Genomic DNA, 11,823 nt, shown 5'->3' on the forward strand with positions numbered 1-11,823 from the left:
CGCCGGCTCTGGAAGTGAAAACCAGCTCTAACAAAGAGCTGTTTATTAAAGGGAGCTGCGTGCCAGGCATCTATTTGCTTTTGCTTCCCTCCCCTGCACCCCGCAGCTGCGGGCAAAGAGCAGCTCATCCCCACCGGCAACCCGTGATCCCCCCAAAACCTCCCTGAGGACAGCACACGGTTTGGGGCTGGCTTTTCTTTCTTCTTTGTAAACCCTCGGGAAAGAGAAGAACTTCACCCCCGCACAGTGAGGCTGCTGCGTGCCAGGCATCTATTTGCTTTTGCTTCCCTCCCCTGCACCCCGCAGCTGCGGGCAAAGAGCAGCTCATCCCCACCGGCAACCCGTGATCCCCCCAAAACCTCCCTGAGGACAGCACACGGTTTGGGGCTGGCTTTTCTTTCTTCTTTGTAAACCCTCGGGAAAGAGAAGAACTTCACCCCCGCACAGTGAGGCTGGGGGGAAAAGCAAATCTCTTGGGCCAGTTGGGCTGGTGCCTAGCAGCTCTGCTGGGCCCCCATTTGCCCCCAGAGCCTGTGTGCTCTCCCTGCCCCCTCTGTGCACTCCGTGGATCTCTGAGCTCTAAAACCATCCTGGCTTTGCTTAGCTCTTGCTCTTTTTCCTCGCTTTTAAGTAAATTCTGCAGGAAACCTATAATAATGATGCTGGTCTCCTGCATGAGTCAGCCCCGTGGTAGCCACTGGTTTGCAGGCAGGAGTCCCACCAGGGTTCCTGGCCCCAGCAGAACTCACAAGACTGCTGTTTTCCTCCTATTTTGTAATGTGGAAGTGGGACAGGGCTGTAGCTCCAGCAGGATGGAACACGAGTTATGGCATCTCTCCCAGGGCTAACAAAGTGATTGCAGCCCTGCTCGCAGTGCTGTGTTGCCCACTGAGATGTAGGAGAGGACATCTGAGCTGAGGACTTCTTGAAGGGGCTAAAAAACCTTCTGCATCTGTGTAAATAGGGGGAAAAAGTAGAAAATCAGGTATTTCAGGGGACCTTTAATGCTGCAGAGCTCCTGCTTGAGCATTCCTACTTCCAAGCAACAGGTTGGGTCCTAGCTGGCGTGGGGACCGGAGCCACTGTCCCCTCTCTGAGTATCCACCCTGTCCTGACAGAGCTGCCTCAGCAGGCAGCAGCTCCTGGCCACCATCCGGCAGATGCAGCAGCTGGTGAAGGGGCAGGAGACACGCTTCGCTGAGGGCCTGCGCCTGATGAAGAGCCGCCTGAGCACCCTGCACGCCTCCCTGGCCAAAGCCACCCCTGAGCTGCCAGCTGGTGAGTCCTCCCTGGGTCCCGCTGGCTGTTTCTAGGGCCTTGGAAGATGCTGGGGGGGGGGGCAGGTGGGGGTGCTCGAGGCTGAGATGAGTGGAGGTTTGGGCATCTCCATGGGTAGAGAATACCTGTATCCATATTGACAATTTGTGCCTGTGAATCCCATCACATTTCCAGCCTGGTGAGACATGAAGAGGCTCAAAAGCCTCTAGCTGTGAAGCAGAGAGCTCCTGGCAAGGCACTGGGGGCAAGTGGGTCTGTAAAACCATGTCTCCAGCAACAGAGCATGAGAGGGATGGCAAAAATGCCACCAAACACCTTGCTGGTGATTCTCAGTCCCGCTGTGGGGCTGGATGTTACTGGCTAACCTCAGCAGCCCAGTATTTGAGGAAAATAAGTTGAAGAGAAGGTCTTGGAGGAACTGGGTGAACTGCAGTAGAGCTGGGGACAGGAAAGATAAGCCAATGCTCCCTCAAAGCACACCCCTGGACACTGACTCCCTCCCCACCATGCTCTTGCAGCCTCCTGCCCTGCCCTGCAAGCCCCAGTGGATGGGAAGAAGTTTGGCACCAAGTATTTGGTGGAGCACGAAGTTCACTTCACCTGCAACCCAGGTTTCCAGCTCCTGGGCTCCAGCACCCGGACGTGCCAGGCCAATGGCAGCTGGAGTGGACAGGAGCCCCACTGCACAGGTACGGCTCTGGGCTGCCCACTTTGCACCCAGGGTGTCATTTGGGTTTATTTAAACACGGCAGGGAGGGATCTGTTGGGGTTTCACCAAATACAGAGGTATCACAGCTTGTCCGTGAATCCCAGACAGCCAGGGATGCTGTGGCTCCCACCATTGGTCATTCAAGGCTTCTCATCCTGAAGGAAAGCTGGAAATTGCAGTGGCAGAAGTGAGAAGGGAAAGGCACTGATGCTACGGTGGCTCCCTGTGTCGTGGCAAATCATAGCAGTGCCACCATTAGTGTCTTGAGTTCAGCCAAATCCTTGGCCATGATGTGCCCGTGGGGTACCAAAGCACCTGTGTGCATGCAGTGCTCCTGTGTCTCACTTCCCCAAATAAAATCACAGAATCATTGAATGGTTCGAGTGGGAAGGGACCTTATAGCTCATCCAATCCCAACCCCCTGCCATGGGCAGGGACACCTCCCACTAGACCAGGTTGCTCCAAGCCCCATCCAGACTGGCCTTGAACACTTCCAAGGATGGGGTATCCATGAAACGTGGCCACTTGTCTTGTTTTTCTTTGCAGAGATCAGCGAGTGCTCGAGCAGCCCCTGCCAGAACGGTGGGACATGCCTGGAGGGGCTGAACCAGTACAAGTGCCTCTGTCCCCAGCAGTGGACCGGAGCCACCTGCCAGTACCAGGCACAGATGGGTGGGTGACCCACCACCCTCCGGCTGCATTTTGTCACCTCACCTTGTTTCAAATCCCATCCCATCATGTGTTCCCTCCCCCTTCCCCAGCTCCCCCGGCTTGGAGCGTCACGGATGCCCCAGCGTTCAGCCGCCAGCCCCGCTGTGCCCAGATCGACCGGACCCAGCACTGCAGCTGCGACCCCGGCTTCCACATGAGCGGCACCGCTGCCAACGGCCTCTGCCAGGGTGAGCCGTGCTGGGCTGGGGGGGCACAGCGGCAGAGGGGTGGGCTGTGGGGGGTGGTCTCAGCCCGGCACCTGCTCCCCTGGGTCTCTCTCCACAGACCTCAACGAGTGCGAGGTGTACAAGCGGGAGGGGGGTCCCCGGCTCTGCGCCCACGCCTGCGTCAACCTTCCTGGCTCCTACCGCTGTGCCTGCCCCCAGGGCTACGTCCTCCTGGGCGACGGCAAGAGCTGTGAAGGTGAGGGGCATGGGAAAACCTGCCATTGACCACTTTTTCCCAACTTCACAATTGCTTTTCCTAAAAATTGTTTTTTTCCCCTTTTTTTCCCCCCTCCTTGTACACAAGCATTTCTGCACGCAAAAACTGCGGCGGGTAGCTTCCAGGCTGGGTGCAGAAGGGAGGAAAATGGTGAAGGTTCAAGCATTTCTGAGGCTTTGGGGGCCACATCTCGCCCTAAAAGATTGGATATTAGGAAAACTTTATTTAGTGGAAGAGTGGTCAGCCATTGGAACAAGCTGCCCTGGGAAGTGGTGGAGTCACCATCCCTGGAGGTGTTAAAAAAAGTGTAGACATGGCATTCTGGGACATGGTTTAGTTGGTTGGCATGGTGGTGTTAGGTTGATGGTTGGACCTGATGATCTTAGAGGTCTTTTTCAACCTTAATAATTCTGTGATTCTATGAAAAGGGCAAGGGAACCCCTTGGTGGTGGCCGAGCTGTCCCATGCAAATGAGACATCCTCAAGTTGAAAGGCAAAACAGTGTTAAAAAGAAAGAATTAGGTGACAAGGGATCAACTGGGAGGCTGGCAGCTTTCTACTCCTAAAACAGGAGAACTGCAGAGCCTGTTGGGATGGTGGGTGGCCAGAGCCGCTTGTATGAAAACCTCCTTCTGAAAAACAGGGCCTTTTTTTGCTTCTTGAATGTGTTGACTATGGCAGTTCATGGTAAGAAAACTGACACTTGTGCCTTTTCTCCCCCAGCTTCTGTGAGTTTCACAGCATCTTGCTAAAGCTCCCAGCAAATGTCTGCATTTAAAGCTCCTGATTTTATTGCCTGGTCTCTTAGTGGTTACATGGATGTTTAGTAAATAAAAAGAGCTGGTGTTTCCCAACAACTTAGCAAAGTCCAGAAAATAAGCTGCCCTCATGCTGTGAGAGCACTGCCATTAACTCTTGCTAGCCTGGGGAGAAGAGAGCAGGCACAGAACCAGGATTTCAGGTGTTTTCAGCCATATTCTGGTCATACTTGGTGTCTGAACCATTTCAAGGCACTTTTGCCTGTTTTCCACCCAAAGGAAGCCCTTGGTGGAGTAGGTTTGGGGTCCCTGGTGAGTTTGCCCCCTCCCTGTTTTGCAGACATTGACGAGTGCGCCCTGTCCCAGGATAACTGCACCAGGGGAACCACCTGCATCAACACAGGGGGGAGCTTCCAGTGTGTCAGCCCCCAGTGCCCCCCACCCACTGGCAATGTCACCTATGTCAAAACCTCCCTGTTGTAAGTGCTGCAGGGTGCAAAATGTGGCCCTGCTTTGGGATGTTTTGGGGTTTTTTTGGGTGCTGGGTTCCAAAAACATGTGTGCAGCATCCCCATGGAGCTGATGCCACTGAGGAGGGGGACATGGACCCCTCCTAAGGTTCTCTGAACCTCCCCCTCACCCCATTTTTGCCTTTGCAGCCAGTGCGAGCGCAACCCCTGCCCGATGGAGAGCCGGTCGTGCCACCAAGCTCCCAAAACCATCTCATTCCACTACCTTCCCTTGCCATCCAACCTGCTGACGCCCACCCCGCTGTTCCGCATGGCCACGGCAGCAGCGCCTGGCCGGCCAGGACCCGACAGCCTGCGTTTTGGCATCGTGGGGGGCAACAACCGTGGCCACTTCGTCATGCAGCGCTCAGACCGGCAGACCGGGGAGCTCATCCTGGTGCAGAGCCTCAAGGGTCCCCAGACCATCCAGGTGGATGTGGACATGTCGGAATACCTGGATCGTGTCTTCCAGGCCAAGCACGTGTCCAAAATCACTGTCTTCGTCTCTGCCTACGAGTTTTAGGGGAGGCGGCAGCCAGGGTGGTAGCTTCCCTGGCACCAATGGTCCCTGCTCCACCTGGATCGCCGAGCCCCAGAGGCAGGGGGCTAATGGGAGCTCCTGGTGATGTCCCACACTGCAGCCCCCCGGCAGCTGACCATCCTCCCCTCCGTGTTCAGGTTCTTCTGGCCTGGGTGGCTTTTACAACTGGGGTGGGGGGAGGGAAAGCAAATGAGGTGCAAAAGACAGGGGATGCAGGGGTTGCCCTCAGAGCATCCTTCTCCCCCAGGGTGCTGGAAGGATGACTTCCCACAGCCTCGGCACTTTCACAGCCCAGAAAACAGCAGCTAGAATCCTTTTTAATTCCTCTTTTTCTGTAGGAAAGAAGTTAATCTGGTGCATGCAGAAGGAGGGAGGCTCATAGTGGCCACCACTCTACTCCCTGCTGGCCCCAGCTTGCTTGCACTGACCCCAACCCTGTAAAAACATGCCTCCACTCCCCTTGGGATGCCAAGAAAAGCCCGTGGGATTGATTGGGACTGGAAAAATCCCTGAGCATCCTTCCCTGTGAGAGCTGGCTGCCTCTGTGTGCCTTTCCTGGGGAGCAGGATGCTGCTGCTGTGTGAAGAAGTCCCAGGGCTCTGGAAATGATGGGCCGGGGCCATCCCATGTTTCAGCTCCATCACTTCGGGGAAGGCTTCGGCTGCACTTGGTGCTGGCGCCGAGAGAGCCAGAGGTGTGGAAGCAGCTCTGGGAATAGCAGGGGTTTGGTGGGGACATGTGCTGGGGATGGGGGTTGGACACCACCCTGGGCTGACTCTCTTCCCCCTCGGGACCTGCTCCTTGAGCAGTGCTTATGCATGTTAACACACCCCCGACATTATGCATGTTTCTCCATTACTCTGGTTTTAGTGCAATTAAACAATGACGTAGTCTCTGAGTAGACTAATTAACTGACACACGTGCAGCTGGGTTGGTGATGCTCACCTGGAGCTATCCAGGGAGGACTCAGGAGCCAGGGAGCAAGAACTTGCCTCCATTATTTTTGTTTTGGCTCATTTTTGAGGATTGTTCCCTCCTGAGGATCCTCTGGAGGCCTTGAGGAAAAGGAGCCTGCCGCTGCACCCCCCCAAAAAAAAAGGCACCTACAAAAATCCTTTCTTCTCCTTGCCCCAAGGGAAGAGACTTCCCAAGGAGACCAATCCATGTTGGATGGAGCTCCCAGGTTTGTTCAGGGGGTATGGCTTTTCCCTGGAATCTTGGGAGGGGGGCAGGACCTCTCCCTGTAGAACAAGGAGGGACATTCAGTGCTGCTGTCTGCACGGGGCTGCTGGAACCCAGGCATGGCGGATGGAGGATGTTTGGGTTGGCGGGCACTCTGGCTGGGCGGTGGAGCTGGGCAGGGAAATGCATCCCAGGGTTGCACTGGAGGAGAGAAATGAAAAGCCAACAGGCTTGCTTCTTAAAAAACAAAACAAAACAAAACCACAACACAAAGCAACACATACACACACACAAAAAGCCAAAATTTAAAATAAAATGGTTTTCTGAAAGTGGAGCTTCTGCTAAAAGCAGGGCTGGTGGAGGAGGGGGGGGGCGCAGCTCCAGGAGTGCAGGGGCTTAGAGACCTGGGGGCTGCCCACCTGTAGATGGAGATCCACAGGGAAAGGCCTCTGGCTGCAGGAGGACAGAGCCCAGGAGGAGCATCAGGAGAGAAGGGAGCGGCTAGTGGGGCAACTCCATGCTGCCTCCCTCAAAGGGGGCTGAGATGCCCTCTTCCAAGGCAGGCGGGTATCTGTGTCCTGCTGAGGACACCCTGTTAATCCTGGGGTGGGAGGTGGTGTCCTCATGCAACTGGGGAAGGAGAAGGCTTTTTAGAGGGAGGAGGAGGGACAGGAAACAAGCAGGACATGCCACTGGGCCATTCCACCATACACCTGCATCCCAGGATGCCCCCGAGCAGCAGGCCACAGGTTTTCCTCAGAGCTACCCAGGCCCTAGCCAAGCCATGTTTCATCCAGGACAGGGAGCAGTTATCCCTGCGAACTCGGCCCTGCGGGTGTTTTAAATTAGAGCCCCAGATAAGACAGCAGCGCTGCGGAGGCGTCTGGCCGTGTCCTCATACGCCACCGAAAATTGCTTCTGGAAGACACAAAGGCCAACAGGAAAGGAGCTGGGCTGGAATGAAAAGGAATGTTTTATTTTTTCAGGAAAAGCTGAAGACAGATGGACAGCTCTGGGGAAAGAAAATAAGGTTAGGAGAAAGAAGGCTACGGAGCGGGCAGCCCAGAGCTGGTGGCTTGCCAGAGCAGTGTCTGCCCGGCAGCTGCTGGACGTGCTTCTGCAATGGGCCCTTTGCCCTGTTTCAGGAATGATAAAGATATTCCTGTGTGTAGGGATGTGCTCCTCCAGGAGATGCAGAAGAGCAGACCGGGACATGCCAGGAGCAGCTCCTGGTGCCTTACATCTGCTGTCTCCATTGCCTGTTCCTATCTGTGGCACCTCTGAAGGGCGAACGACGATGCCCTTGCACTGATGGCAATTTTCTTTCCCTGCTTTGCCAGGCTCCAGGTGCTGAAAAGCAGGAATTAAGAGGATAAGTCCCTGACAGGGCAGAAGAATTTCTGTCTGATGCTTTAAACAGCTAATGAGGCTGGAGATGGGCGCTTGGACCTTTGCACTGGAAGCTTTTCCTCACAACACAGTCCTGAACTGACAACATTTTCCTAATTCCCGAGGCCAGGGTGAACTGGTTTCCCCTCTCCCAGTTGGCCTGGGACTCTGCCGGGACTTGGGAAGCTGTGCCTGTCTTCCCAACCACTTCTCTGCCCAGGGCCAGGGAGCTTAGCCATCTCTCCCAGCATTTACTGGCTGCAGCTCTCCCTTGCAGCCCAGAAAGATTTAAGGTTGGTTCTCCAGTGTCTGGACTGGGCTGCAAACCACTGGCCAGCATTTGAGCTGACTAAAGGAGATTATTTTTTTTCCTCTCCCCAGCATCTTGCAGACTTCCTGAGCCTGGAATTTGCAGAGAGAGTCTCTCCTGGCCCTGGTAAATACAACTTCTCTTTGGGATAAAAATGTTGTGGAGCCCAAAAAATAACTGGTTTGCCTCTGCTTCCCTTTGGAGGGCTGAAGGTAAACAGTCCCCCATGCAGCTGACTCCAGATGTGCCCTGGGAGGGGTTAGGCATCCGGCCTGAGCCCTAAAGCTGCAGTTTGTCACCACAAATGGCTGGGGGGTGAGGATGCAAGGCTGAAGACCTCGTGTGGAAGTGGCGTTGGAGGGAAGCGATGCAGCACCCGCCGAGGTGACATAGCGCCTTGGAATTTCTGAGGTCTGCATGGGAAATCTTTCTCTCTCCTCTTCACCCTCTTCCTCAGGGCAGGGGCAAGAGGAGGCCATCACAACTTCATGTCTCGTCTTCTCCTCCTCATCATCATCCACCTTCCAAAACACATTCCTGATGGGCTTTTCCCTGCCAAGCATCCAGGGATGCTGAGCATCTCTGTTCTTCCCCTCACGACATGAGACACATCCCTGCAAACAAAAGAGTCATAATTGTCTCTTTAACAAACAAGGGAACACTAGGTTATGTTTAAGTGCAGGTTAAAAATCTGAATTTTATTACCCAGAATCCCCGGGAAGCCTGTGCCTGGAGCACAGCACGTCCATCAGCACTGCCGTGTTCCCTCCCACCCCAGAGATCCATACCACGGTAGGGATCCTCACTGGAGTGAAAGCACACCCACCAAAACACTTATTAATCCTGTTAGGGGATTAAAGGAAGAGCTGACCCACGATGTTTTTGTTTGTTATGGTTGCTAAGTACGTTACTATGCTCCTTGCACCATTCCCCAGATCCCAGGATATCTGTGATATCTGAAAGCGCGTGCTGGGGAATTTGTTAAGATGCTATTGCCAAATTTAGTTATAATTTTTGGGGAAAAAAAAACAGGAACCATTTGGGAGCTTCTCGAACATGTACCTTTTCCCTGACATGGCAACCAGGCACAGGGGTATTTAAACAATCTCCAGCCGACACATTTTTGTTGGTTTTAAACAGATTTTTGCACCTGCACACGCTGCAATAAAAGCAGCAGCCAGGCTTTTAGTCTGTAATTTGAAATCCCTTTTTTTTTTTTCTTTTCACCCATTGCCTTGGGAGATGGCACTGAGCCCTGTGGGCATTGGCTTCTGGGCTGCACACAACAGAAATGTGACTAATTAGCCTTAATCAGACCAAATGGCCCTCACCAGGCCCATCTGAGGCCACCACCCACACCCTGGAGCCTATTTCAGTCCTGGAGCTGCAAAGAGCTGGTTCTCAGCACAGCTCTGCTTCCTTGGACTTGTGTGACCAGCTGGATTCTTGGTTGAACATGGCTGTGATCTCCTGCCCTTCTCATCTTGCCCAGGTCTCAGCCTAGTGTGTGAGTGCACACGGAGACAGCTCTTTCCTCATGGATGGGAGGCCATGCTTCACCTCCATGTAAGGGCAAAAATGTCCCTTCCAAGTGGGAGCCACTGTGGGTGTTCTCTCTTTATTTTAATTTCAGTTTTTGCTAGGATTGCTGGCACTGGAAAAAGAGAGTAATCTGTCCTGAAAAGCCCTGCAAACCAGGGAGACTTGCCTATAAAGGAAAATAAGTTGATGCAACTTACTTGGGATTTTTCCAGGAAGTTTTGACAAAGTCTCTCAAAAGACAATGTTAAAAGAAAGATCGTTAAAATGGTTGGAGAACAACAAACAAGCTTCTCCTGGGACTCCAAACTGCTGAGCATCAGCAGAAGTGGGGCAAGGATAAAAGGCTGGCTCAGAGAGCTAGCAGGTGGGACATCTCCATCCTGGTGCCAGTGGTGTTGGAAACAGGCACGCAAAGTTTATGGAGTAACTGATGAGGTGACAACATCTGCAGCTGATGCTATTTGAATTGGGTAAGATTGTCTTGAGGTCAAAGAACTGAACGTGGAGACACGGGACTGCAGAAGAGGACGAAATGGACTGGAAAGGCAGAACAAGGTGCACAGAGAGGGATGCCGAGGGCTGCGGCTAGCGTTACCGGATCAGGGAGCTGCCAGAAGACGGGAAATGCCAGCCTGCATCGGGTGAGGATCCAGCCAGAGCTGCTGGAGGTGCAGGGTACAGCACACAGTTAAACTCTTACCATGGAATTCTCAACAGAAACATTATGAGATTGGGTTCTTTGTGTTTTGTTTTTCTCATTATTGGCTTCAATAACGTTCTTCAGCTTTTTGTTCCATACCTCTGTGAAGGATTTCTTAATGAGTTTTGCATTTCCTCCTTTCTAACAGAACAATAGCCATTGAAATGATGCTAATAAAGAAGTATATTCCCTTAATCTCTTACACTTCTGTATCTGTTATTGACTCTTAATCTCCTTAATATGGTTTTTTATCACACCCTGGACCAATAAGGCCTTCTCTAAGTGACCATTTCATAATCTGTCTTGGCTAACAGGCAGATTTTTCCAGGCTCCTTGTTTTAAATGCTTCCTAGCCTGAGGAAGCACATGGTGACGGGCTTCACCTTGAGAGGGCAGCAGCTCTTTATAACCACATTGAGGAGGGAAACACTTGTTTTCATTAGAAATGTCAACCTGTTCTTGCCTCTTAACTTCCTTAACACTGTTTTTTATTATGCCCTGACCAATACTCCCTTACCTAAGTAATTTTATTACCCAGCTAAGATGCAGAGCTATCTAGACTCTTTGTCTTGTTTTAAGTACTTCCCAGCCTGTGGAACTGCCTGGTGACAGCCTTTACCTTGGGAGGGTGACAGCTCTCATAACCACACTGGTGAGGAACTGGTGAGGCCTGTTTTTAATTAAACTCTCAACCTGTTATTGCTTCTTAGCCCCTTTAATACCGTTTTTTATCACACCTGGACTAATAAACCCCTTTTCTAAGGAAAAAAAAAAATTATTACCCAGCCAAGATGCAAACTTCTCTAGGCCACTTGTCATCCTTGTTTTAAATGCTTCCCAACCTGAAGAAGCACCTTTACCTTGGGAGGGTGACAGCTCTTATAACCACACTGGGAAGGAAAACACCTGTTTTAATTAGAAATGTCAATCTCTTACTGCCTCTTAACCTCTTCAATACCAGTTACCATGCCCTGACCAATAGCCTCTTTTCCAAGGAACCATTTTATTAGCTGTCTTACCCAAGGGCAGACTTTTCCAGGCTCCTCGTTTTAAGTGCTTCCTAGGCTGAGGAATTGTCTTTACCTGGGGAGTGTGGCAGCTCTTACAGTCACATCGGGGAGGGAAACACTTCTTTTAATTAGAAATTATTGCTTCTTAGCCTCTTTAACACCGTTTTTTTTCTGAAGCCCTGCCCAACAACCCCTTCCTTAAGTGATTTTATCACCCAGGCTTCTCCAGGCCCCTTGTCATCCTCGTTTTAAGCGCTGCGTGGCCTGAGGAGCGTGATGGCTCCAGAGAGCTACATCGGGGATGGAAACACTTGTGACCGAGCCCTGGGACAGGCTGCCCAGAGAGGCTGTGGAGTCTCCTTCTCTGGAGACATTCCAACCCGCCTGGACACGTTCCTGTGCGATGTGCTCTGGGTGACCCTGCTCTGGCAGGGGGGTTGGACTGGGTGATCTTTCGAGGTCCCTTCCAACCCCTGTGATCCTGTGATTCGGTGATTCATTAGCAATGTCCACCTGGTGTTGCCTCTTAACCTCGGCAGTGCCGGTTTGTACCACGCCGTAACTAACAACCCCTGCCCCACCTGACCATTCGATCACCCGTCCCGCCTAAAGGGCAGGTTTCCCCCGGCCCGGGCGACGGGCACTCCCGGGGGGCAGTGACCCCTCTGGGGGTCAGGGACCGCTGCTCCCGGGGAGCAGCCCCGGGGGGCCGGGAAGCGCCGGTCCCGTGACACATGTCC

The 11,823-nt window shown here is 52.9% G+C and overlaps 1 protein-coding gene across 1 annotated transcript in view; it reads left to right on the forward strand.

The window, feature by feature from the left end:
* Nucleotides 1–4,932, forward strand: part of LOC104395335 (fibulin-7-like) — a 6,527-nt gene extending 1,595 nt beyond the window's left edge. Inside the window, exons 2-8 of the mRNA XM_010005027.1 lie at nucleotides 1,119–1,278; nucleotides 1,797–1,967; nucleotides 2,534–2,659; nucleotides 2,749–2,886; nucleotides 2,984–3,121; nucleotides 4,241–4,379; nucleotides 4,560–4,932. Of these exons, the coding sequence (XP_010003329.1) occupies nucleotides 1,119–1,278; nucleotides 1,797–1,967; nucleotides 2,534–2,659; nucleotides 2,749–2,886; nucleotides 2,984–3,121; nucleotides 4,241–4,379; nucleotides 4,560–4,932 (1,245 nt within the window). The remainder of the gene's footprint in view (nucleotides 1–1,118; nucleotides 1,279–1,796; nucleotides 1,968–2,533; nucleotides 2,660–2,748; nucleotides 2,887–2,983; nucleotides 3,122–4,240; nucleotides 4,380–4,559) is intronic.
* The last annotated feature ends 6,891 nt before the right edge of the window (nucleotides 4,933–11,823 follow it).

Source organism: Chaetura pelagica, unplaced genomic scaffold (genome assembly GCF_000747805.2).
Source record: "Chaetura pelagica isolate M959 unplaced genomic scaffold, ChaPel_1.0 scaffold171, whole genome shotgun sequence".
Classification (NCBI taxonomy): domain Eukaryota; kingdom Metazoa; phylum Chordata; class Aves; order Apodiformes; family Apodidae; genus Chaetura; species Chaetura pelagica.